Source organism: Psittacula echo (assembly GCF_963264785.1).
Source record: "Psittacula echo genome assembly, chromosome: 29".
Classification (NCBI taxonomy): Eukaryota; Metazoa; Chordata; class Aves; order Psittaciformes; family Psittacidae; genus Psittacula; species Psittacula echo.
Genome location: NC_137764.1, coordinates 1,098,870 through 1,117,739, shown reverse-complemented (window position 1 = coordinate 1,117,739; position 18,870 = coordinate 1,098,870). Strand labels below are relative to the sequence as shown.

At 61.8% G+C, this 18,870-nt stretch overlaps 1 protein-coding gene across 2 annotated transcripts in view; it reads right to left on the bottom strand.

The window, feature by feature from the left end:
- The window catches only part of SYMPK (symplekin scaffold protein), a 44,304-nt gene extending 25,943 nt beyond the window's left edge, over positions 1-18,361 (bottom strand). Inside the window, exons 1-13 of one of the 2 annotated variants that reach the window (XM_080636032.1) lie at positions 18,308-18,361; positions 14,960-15,105; positions 12,974-13,039; positions 12,296-12,349; positions 10,494-10,567; positions 10,278-10,404; positions 7,856-8,105; positions 6,224-6,394; positions 5,547-5,786; positions 3,139-3,287; positions 2,911-3,061; positions 1,581-1,794; positions 1,354-1,504 (exon numbers count right to left, since the gene is read on the bottom strand). In XM_080636032.1, coding sequence (XP_080492158.1) covers positions 1,354-1,504; positions 1,581-1,794; positions 2,911-3,061; positions 3,139-3,287; positions 5,547-5,786; positions 6,224-6,394; positions 7,856-8,105; positions 10,278-10,404; positions 10,494-10,567; positions 12,296-12,349; positions 12,974-13,039; positions 14,960-15,061 — 1,749 coding nt within the window. In that variant the 5' untranslated portion in view covers positions 15,062-15,105; positions 18,308-18,361. The remainder of the gene's footprint in view (positions 1-1,353; positions 1,505-1,580; positions 1,795-2,910; positions 3,062-3,138; positions 3,288-5,546; positions 5,787-6,223; positions 6,395-7,855; positions 8,106-10,277; positions 10,405-10,493; positions 10,568-12,295; positions 12,350-12,973; positions 13,040-14,959; positions 15,106-18,307) is intronic. The other variant, XM_080636033.1, reaches the window with a different exon arrangement.
- Positions 18,362-18,870: the final 509 nt, after the last annotated feature.

Below are 18,870 nucleotides of genomic sequence, written 5' to 3'. Positions count from 1 at the left end.
TCACCGGTACCCAGAGCATCACCGGTACCCACAGCGTCACCGGTACCCACAGCATCACCGGTACCCAGAGCATCACAGGTACCCAGAGCATCACCGGTACCCAGAGCATCACCGGTACCCACAGCATCACAGGTACCCACAGCATCACCGGTACCCACAGCATCACAGGTACCCAGAGCATCACCGGTACCCACAGCATCACCGGTACCCACAGCATCACCGGTACCCAGAGCATCACCGGTACCCACAGCATCACCGGTACCCACAGCGTCACCGGTACCCACAGCGTCACCGGTACCCACAGCATCACCGGTACCCAGAGCATCACCGGTACCCACAGCATCACCGGTACCCAGAGCATCACCGGTACCCACAGCATCACCGGTACCCAGAGCATCACCGGTACCCAGAGCATCACCGGTACCCAGAGCATCACCGGTACCCACAGCATCACCGGTACCCAGAGCATCACCGGTACCCAGAGCATCACCGGTACCCACAGCGTCACCGGTACCCACAGCATCACCGGTACCCACAGCGTCACCGGTACCCAGAGCGTCACCGGTACCCAGAGCGTCACCGGTACCCAGAGCGTCACCGGTACCCACAGCATCACCGGTACCCAGAGCATCACCGGTACCCACAGCATCACCGGTACCCAGAGCATCACCGGTACCCAGAGCATCACCGGTACCCACAGCATCACCGGTACCCAGAGCATCACCGGTACCCAGAGCATCACCGGTACCCACAGCGTCACCGGTACCCAGAGCGTCACCGGTACCCAGAGCATCACCGGTACCCAGAGCATCACCGGTACCCACAGCATCACCGGTACCCACAGCATCACCGGTACCCACAGCATCACCGGTACCCAGAGCATCACCGGTACCCACAGCATCACCGGTACCCACAGCATCACCGGTACCCACAGCATCACCGGTACCCACAGCATCACCGGTACCCACAGCATCACCGGTACCCACAGCGTCACCGGTACCCAGAGCATCACCGGTACCCACAGCATCACCGGTACCCACAGCATCACCGGTACCCACAGCATCACCGGTACCCACAGCATCACCGGTACCCACAGCATCACCGGTACCCACAGCGTCACCGGTACCCACAGCATCACCGGTACCCACAGTGTCACCGGCACCCACAGCCTCCAGGTACAGGGTCTGGGTGAGACACGGCGCATGACACGTGGAAGGGTGACAGAGGCTGTGGGTGCCACGTGGAGGGTGACAAGGAATTCAGTGACAAGAGGGTCCGGGTGACACATGGAGGGGTGACAACAGACGCCAGGGGTGCCACGCGTCGGGTGCCAGCCATAGGGTGCCAGGCTACCTGCGCAGCCCCGCTGCAGGCCACGGCGCGCTCTGCCCTCAGGATGCGCTTGACGGCGCCGAGCTTCAGCTTCTCCACCTGGGTCTCACTGAGGGGCTTGAGGACATCCCCCAGGCGGAAAACCTTCTTCCTGCCGCCCGCACCCACCAACCTGGGGGGGGAACGGAGACACGGGGCTGAGGCACGGCTCCAGCAGCACCCATGGGTGCTCCCGGGCCGGCGCTCACCGCGGCTGCGGCGCGGGGATGATGGGCTCCGGGCGCCGCTTGGTCTGGGGGGCTTCCTCCTCCAGGAGGGTGGCGGCCGAGCCCTGGGCACCCAGCACGGAGATGGCCTGGCCCTGGGCGAGGGCTGAGAGGCGCCGCTTGATGACCACGCTCTCGGGCTTGGAGGTCTTCTCCTCCTTGGGTTCCTCCTTCAGGTGCTTCGTCTGCTCCACGCCTGGAGAAGGGACAGGGGCAGCAAAGGGAGCCTGAGACGCGTGGGGATGAGGAGGGGGGAGCTTCTCGGCCTCAAGGTCATGGCTATGGAGGGGGAGGAGCAGGAGATGCTTCCCAAGGGGGTTTCAAGGCAAGAAACACCACTAAAGAACAAGGAAGCGGCACCAAAATGAAGACATCTTCAGGCTTCCGACCATATCCATCCCCCTAGCACTGCCCACTGCTCCAGGCCCTACACAGCCCATGGGATGCGGGTATCCTGGAACTGGAACCGGTTTGAGGCTCCGCAAGGGGCTCAAAAGGAGGGTCTCCCTCAGCCCTGTGTCTCCAGGCTCCATGGGAGTGATCCCAACTCAGTCCTTACCCCATGGGCATGATCCCAACTCAACCCTTAACCCATGGCAATGGTCCCAACTCAGTCCTTACCCCATGGGCATGATCCCAACTCAACCCTTAACCCATGGCAATGATCCCAACTCAGTCCTTACCCCATGGGCACGGTCCCAACTCAACCCTTACCCCATGGGCACGGTCCCAACTCAACCCTTACCCTATGGGAATGGTCCCAGCTCAACCCTTAACCCATGGCAATGGTCCCAACTCAACCCTTACCCCATGGGCACGGTCCCAACTCAACCCTTACCCTATGGGAATGGTCCCAGCTCAACCCTTAACCCATGGCAATGATCCCAACTCAACCCTTACCCCATGGGCATGGTCCCAACTCAACCCTTACCCCATGGGCATGGTCCCAACTCAACCCTTACCCCATGGGCATGGTCCCAACTCAACCCTTACCCCATGGGCATGGTCCCAACTCAACCCTTACCCCATGGGCATGATCCCAACTCAACCCTTAACCCATGGCAATGATCCCAACTCAGTCCTTACCCCATGGGCATGGTCCCAACTCAACCCTTACCCCATGGGCACGGTCCCAACTCAACCCTTACCCTATGGGAATGGTCCCAGCTCAACCCTTAACCCATGGCAATGATCCCAACTCAACCCTTACCCCATGGGCATGGTCCCAACTCATCCCTCAACCCATGGCAATGGTCCCAGCCTGTCCTTGGGATGGGTTTTGGTGCCACCCCATGCCCCTGGGCGCACCCACCTGGCCCCAGCCCTGCCGCTGTCATCTGGGTGGCCATGAGCCTGGCCAGGTGCTTGATCTGCACCTCGGTGCCCGCCGACTCCACCGGCGTGTAGGTGGCCTGGAAGGAGGCGGGCATGGCCTCAGGCAGGTACACCATGCTGATGAGCACCTATGGGGGGGACACGGCGTCAGAACCCCCCCCCGGAGCAGCAGAACCCCCCCCTCCCCATGGCCCCATGGGCGCACCAGGTTGGCCACGTTCTCCGGGGTGAGCAGGGGCTGCAGGAACTCGGCCGTGATGTCCGTGTCCGAGGGGAGCCCGCTCTGCCCCGGGGCCTTGGGCACCGCCACCGGCGCCGCCTCCAGGTCCTTGTCCTCATCGTCCTCAGGGGGCTCTGCGGGGACAAGGCCCAGGGTCCCCAAGGGAACAGCGGGGAAGGAAGGGGAAGGCTCCAAGGGGGGCACTGGGGGATCCTGATGGGCACCAGCAGGACCTGAGCGGGCTCGGAGGCCCTTGGGGGGCACCAGGAGCAGCCAAGGGGTCCCCAAAGGGAGCTGGGAGGAACCTGATGGGCGCTGGAGGCCATTGATGGGCACCAACAGGACCCTGATGGGCACCAGAAGGGCACTGGAGGCCATTGATGGGAACCAACAGGACCCTAATGGGTCCCTGAAGGGTGCTGGGAGGCCCCTGATGGACACCAGCAGGACCTTGATGGGTCCCTAAAGGGTGCTGGGAGGCCCCTGATGGACACCAGCAGGACCTTGATGGGTCCCTAAAGGGTGCTGGGAGGCCCCTGATGGACACCAGCAGGACCTTGATGGGTCCCTAAAGGGTGCTGGGAGGCCCCTGATGGACACCAGCAGGACCTTGATGGGTCCCTAAAGGGTGCTGGGAGGCCCCTGATGGACACCAGCAGGACCTTGATGGGTCCCTAAAGGGTGCTGGGAGGCCCTTGATGGACACCAAGAGGACCTTGATGGGTCCCTAAAGGGTGCTGGGAGGCCCTTGATGGACACCAAGAGGCCCTTGATGGGTCCCTAAAGGGTGCTGGGAGGCCCCTGATGGACACCAAGAGGACCTTGATGGGTCCCTAAAGGGTGCTGGGAGGCCCCTGATGGACACCAGCAGGACCTTGATGGGTCCCTAAAGGGTGCTGGGAGGCCCCTGATGGGCACCAAGAGGCCCTTGATGGGCACCAAGAGGCCCTTGATGGGCACCAAGAGGCCCTTGATGGACACCAAGAGGCCCTTGATGGGCACCAAGAGGCCCCTGATGGGCACCAAGAGGCCCTTGATGGGCACCAAGAGGCCCTTGATGGGCACCAAGAGGCCCTTGATGGACACCAAGAGGCCCTTGATGGGCACCAAGAGGCCCTTGATGGGCACCAAGAGGCCCTTGATGGACACCAAGAGGCCCTTGATGGGCACCAAGAGGCCCTTGATGGGCACCAAGAGGCCCTTGATGGACACCAAGAGGACCTTGATGGGCACCAAGAGGCCCTTGATGGACACCAAGAGGCCTTTGATGGGCACCAAGAGGCCCTTGATGGACACCAAGAGGCCTTTGATGGGCACCAAGAGGCCCTTGATGGGCACCAAGAGGCCCTTGATGGGCACCAAGAGGCCCTTGATGGGCACCAAGAGGCCCTTGATGGGCACCAAGAGGCCCTTGATGGGCACCAAGAGGCCCTTGATGGGCACCAAGAGGCCTTTGATGGGCACCAAGAGGCCCTTGATGGGCACCAAGAGGCCCTTGATGGACACCAAGAGGCCCTTGATGGGCACCAAGAGGCCCTTGATGGACACCAAGAGGCCTTTGATGGGCACCAAGAGGCCCTTGATGGACACCAAGAGGCCCTTGATGGGCACCAAGAGGCCCTTGATGGGCACCAAGAGGCCCTTGATGGGCACCAAGAGGCCCTTGATGGGCACCAAGAGGCCCTTGATGGGCACCAAGAGGCCCTTGATGGGCACCAAGAGGCCCTTGATGGACACCAAGAGGCCCTTGATGGGCACCAAGAGGCCCTTGATGGGCACCAAGAGGCCCTTGATGGGCACCAAGAGGCCCTTGATGGGCACCAAGAGGCCCTTGATGGGCACCAAGAGGCCCTTGATGGACACCAAGAGGCCCTTGATGGGCACCAAGAGGCCCTTGATGGACACCAAGAGGCCCTTGATGGGCACCAAGAGGCCCTTGATGGGCACCAAGAGGACCTTGATGGGCACCAAGAGGCCCTTGATGGGCACCAAGAGGCCCTTGATGGACACCAAGAGGCCCTTGATGGGCACCAAGAGGCCCTTGATGGACACCAAGAGGCCCTTGATGGGCACCAAGAGGCCCTTGATGGGCACCAAGAGGACCTTGATGGGCACCAAGAGGACCTTGATGGGCACCAAGAGGCCCTTGATGGGCACCAAGAGGCCCTTGATGGGCACCAAGAGGCCCTTGATGGACACCAAGAGGCCCTTGATGGGCACCAAGAGGCCCTTGATGGGCACCAAGAGGACCTTGATGGACACCAAGAGGCCCTTGATGGGCACCAAGAGGCCCTTGATGGGCACCAAGAGGCCCTTGATGGGCACCAAGAGGCCCTTGATGGCTCCCTGAAGGTTCCCCAGTGCCCCCCCCCCGGTGCCAGCCCCGTTCTCACCGATCTTCATCTTCTTGAGGGCGGCATCGGGCTCGTCGCGGGGCCGCTTGCGGGCGTCCCTGGGGCTGGGCATGCTGCGGGCGATCTCGGCCTGCTGGGTGCCCAGGTCCACCAGGAGCGTGGTGATCTGGGGCTGGAAGTCGGCCGAGGACGGGTGCCGCAGGATGCTCAGCAGGTGCAGCTTCAGGTTCTTGCGCACGCTGCTCACCTGCGACTTGGCCAGCGTGGGGGGCAGGTTGGCTGCAAGGGGGGCAAGGCCTTGGGGGGGGAGCACAGGGTCCCTGCTCCGTCCCCATGGGGCTCCGTGCCCCATCCCCATAGAGCTCCGTGCCCCATCCCCATAGGGCTCCATGCCCCATCCCCATAGGGCTCCGTGCCCCATCCCCATAGGGCTCCGTGCCCCATCCCCATAGAGCTCCGTGCCCCATCCCCATAGGGCTCCGTGCCCCATCCCCATAGAGCTCCGTGCCCCATCCCCATAGGGCTCCATGCCCCATCCCCATAGGGCTCCATGCCCCATCCCCATAGGGCTCCGTGCCCCATCCCCATAGAGCTCCGTGCCCCATCCCCATAGAGCTCCGTGCCCCATCCCCATAGGGCTCCGTGCCCCATCCCCATAGGGCTCCGTGCCCCATCCCCATAGGGCTCCGTACCCGGCCCCTGCAGCTCCCGCTCACCGTGCAGGGTCTCGTAGGCCTGGATGACCTCGGCCATGAACATGGGTCTCTGCCGGGCGATGGTGGCCAAGGAGCCGAGCGCGGCCGTGAGGTTGATGCTGGAGATGGCCGGGTGCACCATGAACCGCAGGAGCTGCTCCAGCGCCGCCCGGCCCTCCTCCCACAGCGCGGCTGCAGGGGGACACAGCACCGGGGGCACCATCGGGACCATGGGGGCACCATCGGGACCAAGGGGGCACCATCGGGACCAAGGGGGCACCATCGGGACCAAGGGGGCACCATCGGGACCAAGGGGGCACCAAAGGGACCATGGGGGCACCATCGGGACCATGGGGGCACCATCGGGACCAAGGGGGCACCATCGGGACCATGGGGGCACCATCGGGACCAAGGGGGCACCATCGGGACCATGGGGGCACCAAAGGGACCAAGGGGGCACCAACGGGACCAAGGGGGCACCAACGGGACCATGGGGGCACCAACGGGACCAAGGGGGCACCATCGGGACCAAGGGGGCACCATCGGGACCAAGGGGGCACCAACGGGACCAAGGGGGCACCATCGGGACCAAGGGGGCACCAACGGGACCAAGGGGGCACCATCGGGACCATGGGGGCACCAACGGGACCAAGGGGGCACCATCGGGACCAAGGGGGCACCAACGGGACCAAGGGGGCACCAACGGGACCAAGGAGGCTCCATCGGGACCATGGGGGCACCATCGGGACCATGGGGGCACCAAAGGGACCATGGGGGCACCAACGGGACCAAGGGGGCACCAACGGGACCATGGGGGCACCAACGGGACCCTGAGGGGCTCTAAAGGGATCCTGAGGGGCTCTAAAGGGATCCTGAAGGGCTCTAAAGGGATCCTGAGGGGCACTAAAGGGATCCTGAGGGGCTCTAAAGGGATCCTGAGGGGCACTAAAGGGATCCTGAGGGGCACTAAAGGGATCCTGAAGGGCACTAAAGGGATCCTGAGGGGCTCTAAAGGGATCCTGAGGGGCTCTAAAGGGATCCTGAAGGGCACTAAAGGGATCCTGAGGGGCTCTAAAGGGATCCTGAGGGGCACTAAAGGGATCCTGAAGGGCACTAAAGGGATCCTGAGGGGCACTAAAGGGATCCTGAGGGGCTCTAAAGGGATCCTGAAGGGCACTAAAGGGATCCTGAGGGGCTCTAAAGGGATCCTGAGGGGCACTAAAGGGATCCTGAGGGGCTCTAAAGGGATCCTGAGGGGCTCTAAAGGGATCCTGAAGGGCACTAAAGGGATCCTGAAGGGCACCAGAGGGAGTTGGGAGGAGCCTGATGGGCACCAGGACCCAAGGAGGCACCAAGAGGACCTTGATGGGTCCCTAAAGGGTGCTGGGAGGCCCTTGATGGACACCAAGAGGCCCTTGATGGGTCCCTAAAGGGTGCTGGGAGGCCCCTGATGGACACCAAGAGGCCCTTGATGGGTCCCCAAAGGGTGCTGGGAGGCCCTTGATGGACACCAAGAGGCCCTTGATGGGTCCCTAAAGGGTGCTGGGAGGCCCCTGATGGACACCAGGAGGAGCTAAGAGGCCCCTGATGGGCACCAGAAGGACGTGAGGGGTCCCCATGGGGCACTGCTGGGTGCCCCTGCCCCACACTCACTGTACTTGATGTAGGGGTGGTCCCGGGGCACCTTCTCGAGGCTGATGTCTCCCTCGTGGCGCTTGGGGACGTCGGAGTCGGCGCCGCGGGGCGAGAGGGTGATGATGAGGCCCTCCACGAACTTGATGGCGTGGGTGCGGATGCCATCGTTGTCCGAGTCGAGCAGGAGCAGGATGTCCGAGGCCATGGAGGTGATGAGCTCCCAGCAGGCCTCCTGCAGCTCGCTCAGCACCCGCGACTTCACCATCCACTGCACACGGCGGCACCCAAAGGGGGTCAGTGGCACCCAAAGGGGTCAATGGTACCCAAAGGGGGTCAATGGCACCCAAAGGGGGTCAATGGTACCCAAAGGGGGTCAATGGCACCCAAAGGGGGTCAATGGTACCCAAAGGGGCTCAATGGTACCCAAAGGGGGTCAGTGGCACCCAAAGGGGGTCAATGGCATCCAAAGGGGGTCAATGGTACCCAAAGGGGTCAGTGGCACCCAAAGGGGGTCAATGGTACCCAAAGGGGGTCAGCAGCACCCAAAGGGGGTCAATGGTACCCAAAGGGGGTCAATGGCACCCAAAGGGGGTCAATGGTACCCAAAGGGGGTCAGTGGCACCCAAAGGGGGTCAATGGCATCCAAAGGGGGTCAATGGTAACCAAAGGGGTCAGTGGCACCCAAAGGGGGTCAATGGTACCCAAAGGGGGTCAGTGGCACCCAAAGGGGGTCAATGGCACCCAAAGGGGGTCAATGGTACCCAAAGGGGCTCAATGGTACCCAAAGGGGGTCAATGGTACCCAAAGGGGCTCAACGGTACCCAAAGGGGGTCAGTGGCACCCAAAGGGGGTCAATGGCATCCAAAGGGGGTCAATGGTACCCAAAGGGGTCAGTGGCACCCAAAGGGGGTCAATGGCACCCAAAGGGGGTCAATGGTACCCAAAGGGGCTCAATGGTACCCAAAGGGGGTCAGTGGCACCCAAAGGGGGTCAGCAGCACCCAAAGGGGGTCAATGGCACCCAAAGGGGGTCAATGGTACCCAAAGGGGGTCAATGGTACCCAAAGGGGGTCAGTGGTACCCAAAGGGGTCAATGGCACCCAAAGGGGGTCAATGGTACCCAAAGGGGGTCAATGGTACCCAAAGGGGCTCAATGGTACCCAAAGGGGGTCAGTGGCACCCAAAGGGGGTCAGCAGCACCCAAAGGGGGTCAATGGCACCCAAAGGGGGTCAATGGTACCCAAAGGGGGTCAATGGTACCCAAAGGGGGTCAGTGGTACCCAAAGGGGTCAATGGCACCCAAAGGGGGTCAATGGTACCCAAATGGTGTCAACGGCACCCAAAGGGGCTCAATGGCACCCAAAGGGGTCAATGGCATCCAAAGGGGTCAGCGGTACCCAAAGGGGTCAGCAGTACCCAAAGGGGGTCAATGGCACCCAAAGGGGGTCAGTGGCACCCAAAGGGGGTCAGCGGCACCCAAAGGGGGTCAATGGCACCCAAAGGGGTCAATGGCATCCAAAGGGGTCAGCGGTACCCAAAGGGGTCAGCGGTACCCAAAGGGGTCAGCGGTACCCAAAGGGGGTCAATGGCACCCAAAGGGGTCAGTGGTACCCAAAGGGGGTCAATGGTACCCAAAGGGGGTCAGTGGTACCCAAAGGGGGTCAATGGCATCCAAAGGGGGTCAGCGGCACCCAAAGGGGTCAATGGCACCCAAAGGGGTCAATGGCACCCAAAGGGGGTCAGCAGCATCCAAAGGGGGTCAATGGTACCCAAAGGGGTCAGCGGTACCCAAAGGGGGTCAATGGCACCCAAAGGGGGTCAATGGTACCCAAAGGGGGTCAGTGGTACCCAAAGGGGTCAATGGCACCCAAAGGGGGTCAATGGCACCCAAAGGGGGTCAGCAGCATCCAAAGGGGTTCAATGGTACCCAAAGGGGGTCAGCAGCATCCAAAGGGGGTCAATGGTACCCAAAGGGGTCAGCGGTACCCAAAGGGGTCAATGGCACCCAAAGGGGGTCAATGGTACCCAAAGGGGGTCAATGGTACCCAAAGGGGTCAGCGGTACCCAAAGGGGGTCAATGGTACCCAAAGGGGGTCAATGGTACCCAAAGGGGGTCAGTGGTACCCAAAGGGGTCAATGGCACCCAAAGGGGGTCAATGGCACCCAAAGGGGGTCAATGGTACCCAAAGGGGGTCAATGGTACCCAAAGGGAATCAATGGTACCCAAAGGGGGTCAGCGGCACCCAAAGGGGCTCAATGGCACCCAAATGGTGTCAACGGCACCCAAAGGGGCTCAATGGCACCCAAAGGGGTTCAATGGCACCCAAAGCTGCCCAACGGCACCCAAACCTGCTCCTTTGGCATCCAAAGGCGCCCAAGGGCACCCATGGGTGCCTCGCAGCACCCATGGGTGCCCGGCTCAGCACCCCGGGGGCCGGTACCTGCAGGGCCACCCTGTAGAGCTGGGTCATGGTCAGGATGGCTTTCTTGACCACGTTGACGTTCTCGTCCTTGAGGAGCATGTTGAGGTTGGCGATGAGCTTCAGCAGCAGCTCGATGTCCCGCTTGCTGCAGGGGGGCAGGCGTGGGTGGGGGGCACCCATGGGTGCCACTGGGGGCTCAGCACCACCCTGGGCTCCCCCGTCCCCCCCCCTTACCAGGCCTCCTCGATGAAGCCCACCACGAACTTGCGCACCTCGATGGATTTGTCCGCTTGGAACGCGATGATCTCCTGGGGGACGGGGGGCAGGAAGAGGCTGGGGGCATCCCAACCCCCCCCATGCATCCCAACCCCATCCCAACCAATCCCGGATCCATCCCAACCCATCCCGGATCCATCCCAACCAATCCCGGATCCATCCCAACCCCATCCCGGATCCATCCCAACCCCATCCCGGATCCATCCCAACCAATCCCGGATCCATCCCAACCCATCCCGGATCCATCCCAACCAATCCCGGATCCATCCCAACCCCATCCCGGATCCATCCCAACCCATCCCGGATCCATCCCAACCAATCCCGGATCCATCCCAACCCATCCCGGATCCATCCCAACCCATCCCAGATCCATCCCAACCAATCCCGGATCCATCCCAACCCATCCCAGATCCATCCCAACCAATCCCGGATCCATCCCAACCCATCCCGGATCCATCCCAACCCATCCCAGATCCATCCCAACCCCATCCCGGATCCATCCCAACCAATCCCGGATCCATCCCAACCCATCCCGGATCCATCCCAACCAATCCCGGATCCATCCCAACCCATCCCAGATCCATCCCAACCAATCCCGGATCCATCCCAACCCATCCCGGATCCATCCCAACCCCATCCCAGATCCATCCCAACCAATCCCGGATCCATCCCAACCCCATCCCGGATCCATCCCAACCCATCCCAGATCCATCCCAACCAATCCCGGATCCATCCCAACCCCATCCCGGATCCATCCCAACCCATCCCAGATCCATCCCAACCCCATCCCGGATCCATCCCAACCAATCCCGGATCCATCCCAACCCCATCCTGGATCCATCCCAACCCATCCCGGATCCATCCCAACCCATCCCAGATCCATCCCAACCCATCCCGGATCCATCCCAACCCATCCCAGATCCATCCCAACCCATCCCGGATCCATCCCAACCCATCCCAGATCCATCCCAACCCATCCCGGATCCATCCCAACCCATCCCGGATCCATCCCAACCCCATCCCGGATCCATCCCAAACAATCCCGGATCCATCCCAACCCCATCCCGGATCCATCCCAACCAATCCTGGATCCATCCCAACCCATCCCGGATCCATCCCAACCCCATCCCGGATCCATCCTAGCATTCCCAGATTTATTCCAACGCATCCCAGCTCCATCCCAGCACTCCCAGCTCCATCAAAAACCCATCCCAGATCCATCCCAAACCCATCCCAGCACTCCCAGCTCCATCCCAAACCCATCCCAGATCCATCCTAGCATTCCCAGATCTATTCCAACGCATCCCAGCTCCATCCCAGCACTCCCAGATCCATTCCAACGCATCCCAGATCCATCCCAAACCCATCCCAGCACTCCTGGATCCATCCCAAACCCATCCCAGATCCATCGTAGCATTCCCAGATCCATTCCAACGCATCCCAGATCCATCCCAAACCCATCCCAGCACTCCCGGATCCTTCCCAGCACTCCCAGATCCATCCCAGCACTTCCAGATCCATCCCCCATCCATCCCAGCATTCCCAGGTCCATTCCAAACCCATTCCCAGCATTGCCAGATCCATCCCAGCATTCCCAGACCCACCTCATCCATCCCTGTATCCTCCTGGATCCATCCCAGCTTTCCCAGCTGCATCCCAGACCCCCCCCCCCCCCATCCATCCCTGTTTCCTCCTGGATCCATCCCAGACCCATTCCTATCCCAGGATCCCCCTGGATCCATCCCAATCCCGTCCCTCACATCCAGGAAGTTATCCAGTAAAGTGGGATCCTTGTTGATGATCAGCTCCTGGACCTGGATGCGGAAGGGACACGATGGGACATGGGGGGGTCCCGGGGGGGTCCCAGGGGGGTCCATGGGGGGTCTATGGGGGGGGTCCATGGGGGGATCCATGGGGGGGTCCTTTGGGGGGGGGTCCATGGGGAGGTCCATGGGGGGTCCATGGGGGGTCTATGGGGGGGTCCATGGGGGGTTCCATTGGGGGGTCTATGGGGGGGGGTCCATGGGGAGGTCCATGGGGGGTCCATGGGGGGTCTATGGGGGGGGTTCCATGGGGGGTCTATGGGGGGTCCATGGGGGGTCTATGGGGGGGGGGTTCCATGGGGGGGTCCATGGGGGGTTCCATGGGGGGGTCCATGGTGGAGGTCCATGGGGGGGTCCATGGGGGGTCTATGGGGGGGGTTCCATGCGGGGTCTATGGGGGGTCCATGGGGGGTTCCATGGGGGGTCTATGGGGGGTCCATGGTGGAGGTCCATGGGGGGGTTCATGGGGGGGTCCATGGGGGGGGCTCCATGGGGGGTCTATGGGGGGGTCCATGGGGGAGGTCCATGGGGGGTTCCATGGGGGAGTCCCTGGGGGGGTCCATGGGGGGTCTATGGGGGGGTCCCTGGGGGGGTCCCTGGGTCCCCCTTTCCCACCTGTCGGAGCAGGGTGATCTTGGAGTCGGAGCTGAGCAGCGCTGCCTGGTTCAGCAGATCCACGACCTGGGCGGGGGGGGCAGGTCCTGAGGCAGCGCAGACCCCCCCCGCCCCCCCCCCATCCCATGAATCCCACCCCAGATCCCAGGCTGGGAATCGCACCCCCCATCCAAGGGATCCAACTCCCCCCATGTCAGCAATCCCACCCCAGATCCCAGGCTGGGAATGCTGTCTCCAATCCCGGGAATGCCGCTCCATGATCCCATAAACGTCACCCCAGATCTCAGGGACACACATCCTCCATTCCCATGAATCCTGCCCCAGATCCCCACATCCCAGTGATTCCACTCCCCTCATCCCATGAATCCTGTCCCCTTTCCCACCCCCGGGATCCCCATTCCCACCCCCGGGATCCCCATTCCCACCCTGGGATCCCCATTCCTATCCTGGGATCCCATTCCCATCCTGGCATGCCATTCCCATTCCCACCCCGGATCCCGATCCCATTCCCACCCAGGATCCCCAATCCCACCCCGGGATCCCATTCCCACCCCGGATCCCGGTCCCATTCCCGCCCCGGATCCCGCTCCCATTCCCACCCCGGGATCCCATTCCCGCCCCGGATCCCGCTCCCATTCCCGCCCCGGATCCCGCTCCCATTCCCAGCCCGGATCCCGCTCCCATTCCCATCCCAGATCCCGCTCCCATTCCCAGCCCGGATCCCGCTCCCATTCCCACCCCGGATCCCGCTCCCATTCCCATCCCGGATCCCGCTCCCATTCCTGCCCCGGATCCCGCTCCCATTCCCATCCCAGATCCCGCTCCCATTCCCACCCCGGATCCCGCTCCCATTCCCACCCCGGATCCCGCTCCCATTCCCATCCCGGATCCCGCTCCCATTCCCAGCCCGGATCCCGCTCCCATTCCCACCACGGATCCCGCTCCCATTCCCATCCCAGATCCCGCTCCCATTCCCAGCCCGGATCCCGCTCCCATTCCCAGCCCGGATCCCGCTCCCATTCCCACCACGGATCCCGCTCCCATTCCCATCCCAGATCCCGCTCCCATTCCCATCCCAGATCCCGCTCCCATTCCCAGCCCGGATCCCGCTCCCATTCCCATCCCAGATCCCGCTCCCATTCCCAGCCCGGATCCCGCTCCCATTCCCATCCCAGATCCCGCTCCCATTCCCAGCCCGGATCCCGCTCCCATTCCCATCCCAGATCCCGCTCCCATTCCCATCCCAGATCCCGCTCCCATTCCCATCCCGGATCCCGCTCCCATTCCCATCCCAGATCCCGCTCCCATTCCCATCCCAGATCCCGCTCCCATTCCCACCACGGATCCCGCTCCCATTCCCATCCCAGATCCCGCTCCCATTCCCAGCCCGGATCCCGCTCCCATTCCCATCCCGGATCCCGCTCCCATTCCCAGCCCGGATCCCGCTCCCATTCCCATCCCAGATCCCGCTCCCATTCCCATCCCAGATCCCGCTCCCATTCCCAGCCCGGATCCCGCTCCCATTCCCATCCCAGATCCCGCTCCCATTCCCATCCCAGATCCCGCTCCCATTCCCAGCCCGGATCCCGCTCCCATTCCCATCCCAGATCCCGCTCCCATTCCCAGCCCGGATCCCGCTCCCATTCCCATCCCAGATCCCGCTCCCATTCCCAGCCCGGATCCCGCTCCCATTCCCATCCCAGATCCCGCTCCCATTCCCATCCCAGATCCCGCTCCCATTCCCAGCCCGGATCCCGCTCCCATTCCCATCCCAGATCCCGCTCCCATTCCCATCCCAGATCCCGCTCCCATTCCCAGCCCGGATCCCGCTCCCATTCCCATCCCAGATCCCGCTCCCATTCCCAGCCCGGATCCCGCTCCCATTCCCATCCCAGATCCCGCTCCCATTCCCAGCCCGGATCCCGCTCCCATTCCCAGCCCGGATCCCGCTCCCATTCCCAGCCCGGATCCCGCTCCCATTCCCACCCTCTCCGAGGTGCTGCGCCCGTCGCTGCCGCTCTCCTCCTCGCTGAAGAACTGGGAGGCGAGGCTGGGGCGGGCGCAGGGGGCATCGCCCGGGGCCGCCATGGCTGCGGGACAGCGCCGCCTGTGGGGCTGCGGCGGAACAGCCACTGCATGGGGACCGCATAGAGAGAACCCATAGAGAGAACCCATAGGGACCCCATAGGGAGCCCATAGAGACCTCATAGAGACCCCATAGGGACCCCATAGGGACCCCATAGAGAGCCCATAGAGACCTCATAGAGACCCCATAGGGACCCCATAGAGACCTCATAGAGACCTCATAGAGACCCATAGGGACCGCATAGAGAGAACCCATAGAGACCCCATAGGGACCGCATAGAGAGAACCCATAGAGAGAACCCATAGAGAGAACCCATAGGGACCCCATAGAGACCTCATAGAGACCTCATAGAGACCCATAGGGACCGCATAGAGAGAACCCATAGAGACCCCATAGGGACCCCATAGAGAGAACCCATAGAGACCCCATAAGGAGCCCATAGAGACCTCATAAAGACCCCATAGGGACCCCATAGAGAGAACCCATAGAGACCCCATAGGGACCCCATAGAGAGAACCCATAGAGACCCCATAGGGAGCCCATAGGGACCTCATAGAGACCCCATAGGGACCCCATAGAGAGAGCCCATAGAGAGCCCATAGAAACCCCATAGAGACCCCATAGAGACCTCATAGAGAGCCCATAGGGACCGCATAGAGAGAACCCACAGAGACCCCACAGGGACCGCTTAGAGACCCCATAGGGGCCGCATAGAGATCCCATAAGGACCGCATAGGGACCGCATAGAGACCCCATAGGGACCCCATAGAGACCCCATAGGGACCCCATAGAGAGCCCATAGGGACCCCATAGAGAGCCCATAGGGACCCCATAGAGAGAACCCATAGAGACCCCATAGGGACCACATAGAGAGCCCATAGGGACCGCATAGAGACCCCATAGGGGCCGCATAGAGATCCCATAGGGACCGCATAGGGATCGCATAGAGACCCCATAGGGACCACATAGGGACCGCATAGAGACTGCATAGAGAGAACCCATAGAGACCCCATAGGGACCCCATAGAGACCCCATAGGGACCGCATACAGACTGCATAGGGACCCATAGCGACCCCATAGAGAGCCCATAGGGACCACATAGAGAGAACCCATAGAGAGAACCCATACAGACCCCATAGGGACCCCATAGAGAGCCCATAGGGACCCCATAGGGACCGCATAGAGAGAACCCATAGAGAGCCCATAGGGACCACATAGAGAGCTCATAGGGACCGCATAGAGACCCCATAGGGACCACATAGAGACCGCATAGAGAGAACCCATAGAGACCCCATAGGGACCCCACAGAGACCCCATAGGGACCGCATAGAGACTGCATAGGGACCCATAGGGACCCCATAGAGAGCCCATAGGGACCACATAGAGAGAACCCATAGAGAAAACCCATAGAGGCCCCATAGGGACCCCATAGAGAGCCCATAGGGACCCCATAGAGAGACCCCATAGAGATCCCATAGGGACCGCATAGAGAGCTCATAGGGACCGCATAGAGACTGCATAGGGACCCATAGGGACCCCATAGAGAGCCCATAGGGACCCCATAGAGAGACCCCATAGAGACCCCATAGGGACCACATAGAGAGAACCCATAGAGATCCCATAGGGACCGCATAGAGACCCCATAGGGACCGCATAGAGACCGCATAGAGAGAACCCATAGAGACCCCATAGGGACCTCATAGAGACTGCATAGGGACTCATAGGGACCCCATAGAGAGCCCATAGGGACCCCATAGGGACCGCATAGAGAGAACCCATAGAGATCCCATAGGGACCGCATAGAGAGAACCCATAGAGACCCCATAGAGATCCCATAGGGACCGCATAGAGAGAACCCATAGAGACCCCATAGAGATCCCATAGGGACCACATAGAGACCCCATAGGGACCACAGAGAGAGACCCCATAGGGACCACATAGAGAGACCCCATAGGGACCCCATAGGGACCACATAGGGACCCCATAGGGACCCCATAGGGATCAGAGAGAGACCCCATAGGGACCACATAGAGACACCCCATATGGATCACATAGAGACCCCATAGGGACCACAGAGAGATCCCATAGGGACCGCATAGACACTGCCATGGCCTGCGGGGGGCAGCAGAGCCTGTGGGGCTGCAGGGGGCACAGGCACCACATAGGGACACCCCATAGAGACCACATAGAGCCCATAGGGACACCCCATAGAGCCCATAGGGACCCCATAGGGGCACCCCATAGAGACCACATAGAGCCCATAGGGACACCCCATAGAGCCCATAGAGACCACATAGGCGCACCCCATAGAGACCACATAGAGCCCATAGAGACCCCATAGGGGCACCCCATACAGAAACCCCCACTTCCAGACCCCTATAGAACCTCACATAAAGAACCCCTATAGAACACCCCATAGGTCCCTATAGAGCCCCAAGCCCCTATAGAACCCCCACAGGCCCCTACAGAACCCCACACAGGGCCCTAGAGAACCCTTATAGTGCCTTACAGAACCCCCTAAAGGCCCCTATAGAGCTCCAGGCCCCCTTAGAACCCCCATAAGCCCCCATAGAACCCCCATAGGCCCCTATAAAACCACCATAGGCCCCCATAGAACCCCCATAGGCCCCCATAGAACCCTCATAGGCCCCTATAGAACCGCCATAGGCCCCCATAGAACCCTCATAGGCCCCTATAGAACCCCCATAAGCCCCCATAGAACCCTCATAGGCCCATAGAACCCCCACAGAACCCCCATAGGCCCCCATAGAACTGCCATAGGCCCCCATAGAACCCCCATAAGCTCCCATAGAACCCCATAGGCCCCTATAGAACCCCCATAGGCCCCTATAGAACCGTCATAGGCCCCTATAGAACCGCCATAGGCCCCCATAGAACCCCCATAGGCCCCTATAGAACCGCCATAGGCCCCTATAGAACCCCCATAGGCCTCCATAGAACTCCCACAGGCCCCTATAGAACCGCCATAGGCCCCCATAGGCCCCTATAGAACCGCCACAGGCCCCCATAGAACCCCCATAGGCCCCCATAGAACCCTCATAGGCCCCTATAGAACCGCCATAGGCCCCCATAGGCCCCCATAGAACCCCCACAGGCCCCTATAGAACCGCCATAGGCCCCCATAGGCCCCCATAGAACCCCCACAGGCCCCTATAGAACCGCCATAGGCCCCCATAGGCCGCCATAGAACCCCCATAGGCCCCTATAGAACGTGCCCCCCCCCTCACCGCCACTCGCGCGCTCCGCGGCCTCCGCGCGCCGTCCCGTGCGCCTGCGCGGCCCCGCCCCCCGCTCCCTCCGCCCCTCTCCCCGCGCGGGGCACGCCGGGAGCTGTAGGCGGGGGCGGGGCCTGCGGGCGCGGTGTTCGCATGCGCGGGAGGAGCTGGCGGGAGCGCGCGCGACTTCCCGTGCACGTGTGGAGCGGGACGGGCCCCCCCATATGGACCAGAGACCCCCATAGAGACCCCATAGAGACCCCCATAGAGACCCCATAGAGACCCCATAGAGACCCATAGAGACCCCCATAGAGACCCCATAGAGACCTAATGACCCTATAGAGACCCATAGAGACCCCCATAGAGACCCCATAGGGACCCATAGGGACCCATAGAGACCCCATAGAAACCCCATAGAGACCCCATAGAGACCTCATAGAGACCCCATAGAAACCCCATAGAGACCCTATAGAGACCCCATAGAGACCCTATAGAGACCCCATAGAGACCCCATAGAGACCCCCATAGAGACCCCATAGAGACCTAATGACCCTATAGAGACCCATAGAGACCCC